This window comes from Nematolebias whitei, chromosome 6, assembly GCF_014905685.2.
Source record: "Nematolebias whitei isolate Nwh7 chromosome 6, NemWhi1, whole genome shotgun sequence".
NCBI lineage: Eukaryota > Metazoa > Chordata > Actinopteri > Cyprinodontiformes > Rivulidae > Nematolebias > Nematolebias whitei.
The window spans coordinates 39,235,267-39,245,617 of NC_056503.1; the positions used below are offsets into that span (position 1 = coordinate 39,235,267).

Here is a 10,351-nt window from a genome sequence, read left to right on the forward strand (position 1 = left end):
TCTATCTATCTATCTATCTATCTATCTATCTATCTATCTATCTATCATCTATCTATCTATCTATCTATCTATCTATCTATCTATCTATCTATCTATCTATCTATCTATCATCTATCTATCTATCTATCTATCTATCTATCTATCTATCTATCTATCTATCTATCTATCTATCTATCTATCTATCTATCTATCTATCTATCTATCTATCAATTTCTCTCTCCATCTATATGTCCATCCATCTAATATTATGAAAAACTAAGTCAAGAATTTTTTAAAACCATTTCATGAGATTTCATTCAACATAGAAGTGAAACCAAAATGAATACTGCTAGGATTGAATGAATGAATGAATGAATGGATGGATGAATGAATGAATGGATGAATGAATTAATGAATGGATGAATGAATGAAAGAATAAAAAAAATAACTGCATTCCTCTTAGCTTTTAATGGAAATGTTTAAACAACAAAAGACTGCTTTGCAATAACTGTAAAATTTGTAAACTGGGTTAAATTGGTCACAAAAGACGCTTTGAGTTTTAATGGTACATAAAAATGACTCTGTATCACACATCATCAAAATCTATTTTGAAGGACGACGCTATTACACTGCAGCACACTTTCTCTGTGTGGCTTACTGTTGTTGCAGGAGTTCTTGTCGGGCAGGGAGTAGCCTAGGTTGGCCATTTCCTGCTTGGCCTGCAGTGATGCCTTCCACTGGGCATCAGGAAGGTCCACGGCCAGTTCATGAATACTGCTAGAGTGGAGAATCTGAGTGGTGGCATATGGAGTGGCTTGGGATGTTTGACCAGGGCTGTTGTAGTTGTTTTTTGTGGTGAAGTCTATACTGCTGTAGATGGCTCCATCAGAAAGCATAGTGCCTGTCTTTTCCCCTTGTACAGATGGAAGATCTGGAAAAAAAGAGGAAGTTAGGGTCCTTATGGAAAAAAAAACTGGACTACTTCAAGTGTAGTCTGGTCATAATGACTTAAAAAGCAGACACGTTGTATTATCAAAATAGTTTTTTGTTTTTTTTTGCCATAAATTAAAATACTGTTCAAGCAGTTTATTAGAGAAACACAAGGTACAGCCAGCCCTGAATTTTGTGAAGTTTAAGTACTCATCCTTATACAACATTATCAGATTAAAATCACTTTGAATTTTCAGAAACATCACTTTGTACCAAAAATTTTCGGTCAGGTAATCTGGACAGTTCCTTATCAAGCAAAACATTCATTCATTCATTCTAAGTGTCAGCCTTACAAGTGGAATTATATTCTTAATACATCCAATCTGGACATTTGTCTCTTATGTTTCCATGCATGAGGCACAGATGCTGGTGTTTTACATGTGAATGTCTGTGTCTAACAGAAGGGAGAAGAGGGAAAGAGCAAACAGGCTCTCCTCATAGCGCATGGTTTGCATGCCCACTGAAGGGGAGATGATGTAGAGCCATGGCGGAAGTGTCCACATCTGCGCCAGTCAAGCTGCTTCTGTCCTTCACGACTGGCTGCACAGGACCATCCTTTCAAACACCCATCCAACCCCCTTCTCAACTGCCTGTCTATCCCCTCACATTCCCATGCTCTGACGTATAGGCAACGACACCAAGCTGGACCATTCACCATCACTCAACCTGGTGACAGCAGAGTCCCCTGCTGTTAATGTTCATGCTGCCTTCTGACGTGATGTATAAAAGTGTCTAAACACATATGAAATATGCATGTATGTCTACATTTTATGCAGGACAAACAACAGAAGCTCTGGTTGAATGCAAAGGAAGGCAGGGGCATTAGGTTTTATCTCTTAAAAGAAACTGTGGCATCAGGGGGCTTACCTCCTCGACTAAAATTACTCAGGTCATTGGGTCCCCCGGAGTTACTGTTGACAGGCAGGCTGGTCGCTGGCCAAGAGTCTGCTAACCAGGGGTAGCCTGGGTCACTGGCATTGAGCAAACCTGGACGGCTGAACAGAAACAGATTGAAATACTCGATTAAAGGAGAAATTATAGAACTGTATTACTGGAAGAATTATTTAAATAACAATATTTCATTTTTTGCCCCCATATTTGTACTTGCATTTCCAGGAAACAGAAAATGAAGCACATAGCTACGATAAAATACATGTTTACACGTTAATGTGTTCATAACAATGTGTGTCTGTATGAGATAAGCTTGCCATAAGCCCCTGAACCAAATTAAACACTTCTGAGGAAACAGAACCAGATACTTATTTTTTTCTTCACAAAGTTGAAATTCCTTCAGGCAAACGCAGCCCTTTATCTCTCTCTCTCTTTCCTGCTGTGCCTTCATCACATTTGTTCATTTATTTATGCAAAAGCACACTGCAGAGATGTTAATGCATGCTTTTGCCTTCCACACACATGCTGGCAGCCACAAGGATAACATTTCTTATTCATTAATATCTTTTACATTGTGCTGTGTTTCCCCATTAACCCCTTGTGGTGATGTCCAGACAGTTTAAATCTTTTTTTGATGAGGACTCAAACCTTTGGTCATGACCCGTCCTGATGGTTGTGGGATGCCTGTGCATGGGAGTGGGCATTACCATTTAACAGGTGCTGTGTCCCTCCTGAGGGAGTGAGAACTATAAAAGCAGCCATCAGGATTTTAACCTGTCATGGGTGACTGCTGGCAGGCCATTAGGGACACAATTCTGTACAATAAAGTCTAAGGCTTGTTACCATGGCGAGAATCAGGATGCAGCCAAATGCTTTTGTTTATGTGTTTGTTTTTCAACGCAGCATTTGCCTGCAAAATGGATTGAAATGCAAACAAAATTAAGTGCTAACATCGACGATACATCAAGCTCATTTGAGCAGATTGTCATACAAAATATAATAAGTGTACACGACATACTCCTCTGCCAGCAACTAACAGTGTTGTATGAAGCATATTACTGAAACGTAGACTCGGAGAAGCTCTGCAGCACATTTGTTTTCAGCCTGGCTGTCTGATTGGGCTTATTGTGTGAGCTCCAGTGTGGTGATGTGTTGGCTCTGAGGGACTAGGAGCGAGTCAAGCCCCGAGGATAGGGGCAGGTAATGGGTGTGCTGCAGTCCCTCTCTGCCTCAGCTACCGGTTCTAATGAGAAAAGCTGTTCCACAAAGGGAGGAGTCCAAATGAACTGCGGTGCTGGCGAGCTAAGAGCCCTCACTGTGGTTCCTGAATGCCAAAGCAGGCCCTCGGGGGAGACAAGTCATTCAAATTGATGGTTGTGCATCAGACACATGCACTTTTATAGGGCAATACATCTCTCCCTGTACTTCTACCCCTGTTTCTGGCTGACATGTTACACTGCTGCCATCATTCTTTCTTACCATACCATATTTTCCTAACCCTATTTTCCTTTATTTTCTCCTCTAAACAACTTCACTCCTTATTTCTCATCTCCCCGCTGCCTCTTGTGCACTTAGCATCGGTCATGCTGAAAACCAAAACAAAATTTAAAAAATTTAAAAAAAAACTTTTTTTTTCTTTCAACTGCAGCATAATTGTACAAAACAGAGTGCCACAAGTAAAACAAAGACATAAATAGAAATGAATAAAGGCTTGACTTTGTCTCATCAACAGTCTTACTTGTTTCGTGTAAGAAAGCTAATCAACACCCCAGCCCACTCATAAGCAACAGAGTGGATGATGAAAATGGCTGTATTGTCCTTGCATTCATCACACAGCAGGATGATTAAAATAAGACTGATTTTTGTTTTGAATGTGTGCATGTTATATTGGGGTAATGAAAAGGGGGTGGGAGACAGACACCGGGTCGTACATTTGATGAAAAGTTGACACCTTACTTTTAATCCCTGTCAGCATAGGATGGATGGCAACCTTGGGAGATAAAATCCAATTTGAAGCATTTCCTTCTCCCTATTAGACATTTCAGTTACGTGTGATGAGCAAGAAGAAAACCATAAATACTGCCACAAATGCCTGACTCTGAGATTGCTATAAATAAGCCAAGTGAGGAAGATTAATTCCAAACCATCGTCATAAATCAGTTGTTTATGGTTCAGACCAGTGACTAGAACTTGCCTTAAAAGTAAAGCCATTAGTTAACACTTACAGCAATGAAATATACAGCTTACTTCATAGATTGGCTCTCAAGAACACGCCATCAGCTTTTATTCAGATCCTGGGATAAAAAAATGAATCTCTATAGCAACAGTTTTAATAAAACCTGTTCTCTCCAAGGCTCAGCCCATTCTCTGCCAAAAGGAGTGAATCAGCTTTGCTAAAACATTGATCAGGGCTGAGATAGGAAGTTATTACCAATTACTACACTCATATTGACAGCAAGAAGGAGGAATGAACCCTTATCAGCTTTTTATCAATTTCAATTGAGCAGCCAAAGTCAAATCGTTGAGATCTACAATCTGCGGCCTATTCGTCTTCCGTGAATCATTTATTTTGTGATCGATTAAGTATAATTGTTTGGTCAGAGCAATTTGGCAGGAGCCGATGAGAAAATGGAAACAGATGTGGCTTCATTTGCTGTTGTCTAATTAATGCAATAAACATCCCAAGCAACACATTATCACAATTTTTTTTTTTGGGGGGGGGCGGGGGGGGTACTCCTCTTCACATTTTCACTCTCAGGGCAGATGGGAAAGATGCAACATCTGGGATCTGATGGCGTCGGAATGACTAACAGATCAGAGGCTTGCTTTAGAGGTCCAAGCTGCATCGTATATTATTGTTGTAAAAACCGTGGGAGTCACCGTTAATGCAAAATAAAACCGACAAATATAGAGTGCCAAAATTACAGACGTTTCAAATCCCTCTTGCCGGAATGAGAATCAGAAGCACTTATGTGGAAAATTGAAAGAAAAACACAACAGCAGAAGCAAGATGAGAAAAAGCACGGCGAGTAGTGTGGCTAATTCATTAAGAGATTGAAAAAAAAAACAGCAAACATGTGCATTGTTGCATCCAGTTATCATCACACACAAAAAAAGAAGCTATTAGATAGAAATAAAACCGCTGATAACTGACACAGAATCAAAACACTCCCAGAAGCCCCAAAACAAACAAGGTCAGATTTAGTTTCAGTCTCTCAGTGAGTGTTGAAGATCTGCAGTGTTACAGAGTCAGATGTGATAAGCAACAGATAGACCGACTGAAGCTCAGGGTTCTCAGGGGAGTCTCTGGAATACCTGCAAAGACTCAGTAACTGGTGCCACTGGGGTGTGCCCTTTTCACTGTAGCCCGTCTGATCTCATTCACTAACATGCAATGAATTGAAGCAGCCTGTATGGGGGTGCAAGTGGGGTACCTCCACGCACACACACACACGCACACCTCTCCCCTGGGTAATTATTTTTACATTATTACATGTGCTCAGATCTCAGCCGCCCACGCAAGGTGACAGGCAAATTTATCACTCCAGAGGGCTTCGGGGTTGCCCGTGGCTAGCAGCGGAAGATAAATGACAAAATAAAAGCACTCTCTGCTTAAATTGTTTCTGTTAATTCCGTTGAAAAGATTTATGAGTTCATCTATCGATGCATAAATGGAGATATGGTAGAAATTTATATTTGCACGCTGTCTTGCATCGTAGGCACACAACAGGTATTGGTAATCCATCAACGTATCAGTCATTTATCAGCTTGTTGTGGACTCTGAACCGTAGCGCAAAGGCTTAAAAGACAAGAAAGAGGAGCTTTTATTTTGTTGGTGATGTTGAACACAGCCGAAAGAGTGTCTTCCTGATGAGTGGCTCACCTTCCATTGCTCATCAGACCACCATCAACTCTCTGGAATGTCACTGAAGTCAGAAAAACAGGAGAGAAAGAGAATAAAATGAAGTTATTAAAAAAAAATTACAACCTGATTATTTTAAGCAAGTGTCCTTTTTCTTCTTAGTTTTGTCCAGTTTGTCCTTGTGCTTCAGCATACATGTGTTCATCTGTAGATGAACAGATGCTCAGATATATTCATCATTTAACGCGGGTTCCTCATTTTTCTGGACTGAATAAAACGTGCATTGAATTTAAGGAAATGCAAACGTGAGACGTCATTTAGATTTGACCCATCAAAATGAATGCGGTCATTTATTTACAGAATCAAATTTAACATCAAACATGTACATTAATTTGGCAAATTATGAAAATAACAACAAAGCAATCAATCAGGAAAAATCATACGGCCATGATTTTTCCGTTGCTTCACCACAGCGATGTTATGAAAACTGTACAATTATGATCTTTTACCCACATGAATGTGGGTGAGCATTTTACACAGACATTTCTAAAATATCTGGAAGAATTTCTACTTGAGAGAAAAGTTTAGAGATGGAAAGAAGTTTAGAGGGAGTTAAGATGGTATGGGAGGGAAGAAATGTGTTCACCAGAATCGACACTCTCCGGCTTTCTTCAGCTTTTCCTTACAGTACACTTAGGTGATGAAATCGGCTCCTTTACCTGGAGATGACTCAGGTGGGATTCCGTTTAACGCACCCTTTCAGCGTCTCAGTAGGATGCTGTTACTCGTCCGAAGTAATGGCGAGGCTCTGTTCGACACATATTCACCTCAGTGGAAAATGTTATACTCCCATGGAACTCGGAAGAGCTCTGTTGTCAGGATCATCCCGTCTCTCACAGAACTGGTTGGACTGTGTATCCAGCAGAACTCCAACAGCACTCCATCAGAACTTCAACAGAACCAAAACCCTAGTAGACCAGGAAGTACTGACATTTTAAAGAGCTGTTTCCCGGTTCACTTTTGGGAGTATTACCATTGGTCAGAACCGACCAGACGGGGTGTGTGTTGTGACGTAAGAGGTTAGACGAAAAACAAGAATTGTTATGGAAAGATCAGAAATGTTCTCACAGACAGAGAGAGTTTTGATTTGGCGTGTTTCAGAAACAGGTGCAAAACATCTATATTTACGTCTGAGAGGATTCTAAAACATGACAGTTTTAACATAACAACTTGTTTTTCGTTTGACTCCAACCTTGGGAACGCACACACTTGCTCATTCAAAGGCAGAAATCAGAAAATGCATAAACTCTGTAACAGCTTTGACATGAGAATAAACTTTGCAGGAGAATAAAATCATTACTCAGTTAATAAAATTGATTAGTTCACTGCAACATCTAAAATGGTTTGAACTAAGACACTTTGATTATCAACATTTGTAAGATAGTAATGATAATAAAAAGAGAGTGTTCTTTTCACTTGAATCTTCAAGAAAGAAAGTCTCAGGATGGGTGAACCTGTATTTATGTATTCAAATACATGAAATGACAGTTCCTGTCCCACAAGGTTCTAAAGGTCAAGAGTTTTGACCTTAGACTTAGTTTCGACGTAGGCCTAGTCCACTACACATCATTTTCATGTTTTATTGCTCAGCTAGTTAATGGAATCACTATTGGCTTCAGATATCTATCCACACACATAATGACTTTTTTTTTTTTGCGCTGTATACAGCTTTGATTTGCGTTAGTGGAGATGTCATGCATTCTTCAAGGACGAGAAGCAAAACTCATTTCATCTTTCATCTTTTGATTTTGCTGCTGAGTTATTATCACATTTGTTATTAAATTTCAGCCAAAGAATGATTACGAAACTCAGAGGGCTCATTAATCACTTTTGAGTTTTCTATCTGCAAGCATTGCAGCTGAGTTACTGGTCCTCTGGCTAGAAGCAAACCCCCGAAGCCACATATGTGGTCTCTTCCATGGAAGAGATGTTTAGATAAAAGGAGGCCTTTTTACTCAGTGGCTTGTAAAACTCTGGAAATGAGGGATCTTCATCACTGTTGCGATGAAAAAGCAGCAGAGCGTTCTATGCATGTAAGAACTTCAATGGATTGCTGGGAATACAGAAAAGCTGCAAGAGTTTTGGAAATCACCTCATACCAGTGATAAAAAGGGATGAAAATGAAGGGAGATGAGAGGTGCTTCAGAAAAAAAAAAAAGGGGGAGACGAAAGAAAATCTGTTAGTAATTTGGCTCATTTTTTTCCACAGATGGAGACTAAAAAGAAAAGAAGTCTGAACATTTCCCCTCTTTTTTTTCCTGCTTCATTCAACTGATTCCACAACAAGCCTGGACAAAAGATGGGGTTTTTCTGGGGTTGACGTAGCAACAGATCTGAGCAAGAGGAAACTCCCACAACACACCAGAAGACTTCTAACACGAGATTTTAAAGGTATCACAATCATGGAAGATGATCAAAAAAAAAAGAGAAACAGATTTTTAGATTTTCTGTAGCATGCATGTTTTAGCCTCATCGCATTTCTTGTAATTTAATAAACTTTTTACAAGCAGGTGGAATTCAAATCATGTGTTTATTTTATATTGCAAGTCTGTCAGGATTAAAACACCAACAGCTCTGAGAACTTCAGACATGTTCTTCTTTATTCAGTTCCAGCCAACGCCATGTCTCTTTGTTCGCCCTCCACCAAACTTGCATTTGAGAATCCTGTTGTCTGAGTGAGGACTGACAGGAGAAGCAGGCGGAGGGGGAACGAGGCTGTGCAGCAGGAAGGCCTCTGAAGTCTCTATCTTTGCTCAGGCACATTTCTGGGCTGCAGTGGAAGACTTTTATGTGAGCCAGAGTGACATGGCTGGGCTGGGCTTCTCGCCTCCGTCTCCAAGATAAGCACTTTCTCCAATATGAATACAGATTAATCCCCTTTAATAATCACCAGTGGTGGGGTGGAGACTGAAGGAGTGTAATCAGCATATAAAATTTTCATCAAATCTAATTCTTGCTGGCAGCGTGCCTCAACAGTGTCCTAATTTACTTTTCCTACACTAGCAGCCTAAAAGAACTGACAGGAAACTGGATACATCAGCTATGAATGCAAATCATAAAAGGAAGTGGTGTAAAACTTTTCAATAACACTCTGATTTATATTCAACATATTTCCTCAGTGTAACCATAAAACGCAAGCTGAATTCTTCTTAAAATAACGCATGCCAATGAAAACTTTTTGTTAAAATACTCAGCTTCCTTTCTGGCTTCTCAGTGGTGTGTTTCTAATTTTAAACTCGGCAACTTTCACTAACATTTTCATGTCTTCAGTGATCTGTTGTTACAGCTGCTGTGTAAAAAGAGTAAACTATTCTTCTAGCTTTGCAACAGATAGGATTCACATTCACATTTAAGGTAAATATGGAAAACCTAAAAAATGATGAGAAGTAATCTCTAATCATTTGTACAATAGGTGTTTTTTATATTTAACTATTTCTTAATTTATGAAGTTTTCCCAAAGTTAGTAGTAGTCCCTTGATGCTTGGCGGTTTGTATATCGCGGACTTGCTCTATTGTGGTTTTTCAAATAAGACTGGACATGACACACAATTGGCTGTTTGATGGATGAGCCACACGATCAGCATTGAATTTTTATTTAACATGAATTATTTTCAATTATGTAGCACCTGCTGCACCTGTGTGCAGCCCACACTGCAGAAGAAACGTTATCCTGCAGCTCCTCCTTCCTTCTCTAAGATCGCCGTTCTGCAGCGGAGAAGTGGGCGTGGCCGAGAGCACACCTGAGTTCATGACATGCTGTGCTCTTTAGAGTGTTCAGAGTTTAGAAACAATGTTCAGAATATTGCAAGAGTGTGGGGACTGTTTGAAACACCTTTATGTATATATATATATATATATATATATATATATATATATATATATATACATCCACTAAAATAAACTACTACTTACTACTACTTGTACTACTGTTCCTACTTTGCAGTTTTTCACTTATCACAGGGCTTCACAGTACGGATCCCCCATGATAAACGAGGGACTAGCGTGTTTACTTTAGATTCATTCCACTCAATCTTAAGTTAATCCGATAATTTATTTGTACCTGGTAGTGCTTGTTGTTTTTAATTCAGTAAATGACAACAGTGTTCCACCCGAAGTATGTCGCATCAAAACTTTAAAGTTAGCCAGCTAAAAAAATGGGGCCATATCCAAGACTATGAAAAGTTAAAAATAGTTGACACAAGGCAGTTAAAGAGAAAAAAGAATTGCACCATTAAATGACACCAAAGGGATACATATTGGTATATTACAGTAAAACTAGAAGGTGTAAAAGTATGCTAGGAGGGGGACCATAATGATCAGTCTCACCCTGAACCACAAAAACAAATACGCAAGGCAAAATGGATCTTCATTTAAAAAACGAAGGAAAAAGGGAAGATTAAAAACATCTACCACAAACATACAAGCATATACATGTAAATGTTGGTGGGACTGGCAGGGGAAATGTAGACATAGACAGGGCTCAAGTCATGGCCAGTAACAAATTGATTTGTAAAATATATACTGTATATATATATATATATATATATATATATATATATATATATATAT

At 39.3% G+C, this 10,351-nt stretch overlaps 1 protein-coding gene across 3 annotated transcripts in view; it reads right to left on the reverse strand.

Moving 5' to 3' along the window:
- The window catches only part of robo2 (roundabout, axon guidance receptor, homolog 2 (Drosophila)), a 50,607-nt gene that overhangs the window by 17,387 nt on the left and 22,869 nt on the right, over window positions 1-10,351 (reverse strand). For all 3 annotated transcript variants that reach the window (XM_037677601.1, XM_037677600.1, XM_037677599.1), the window contains 3 exons: window positions 5,744-5,786; window positions 1,837-1,964; window positions 638-910 (listed from right to left, as the gene is read on the reverse strand). In XM_037677601.1, coding sequence (XP_037533529.1) covers window positions 638-910; window positions 1,837-1,964; window positions 5,744-5,786 — 444 coding nt within the window. The remainder of the gene's footprint in view (window positions 1-637; window positions 911-1,836; window positions 1,965-5,743; window positions 5,787-10,351) is intronic.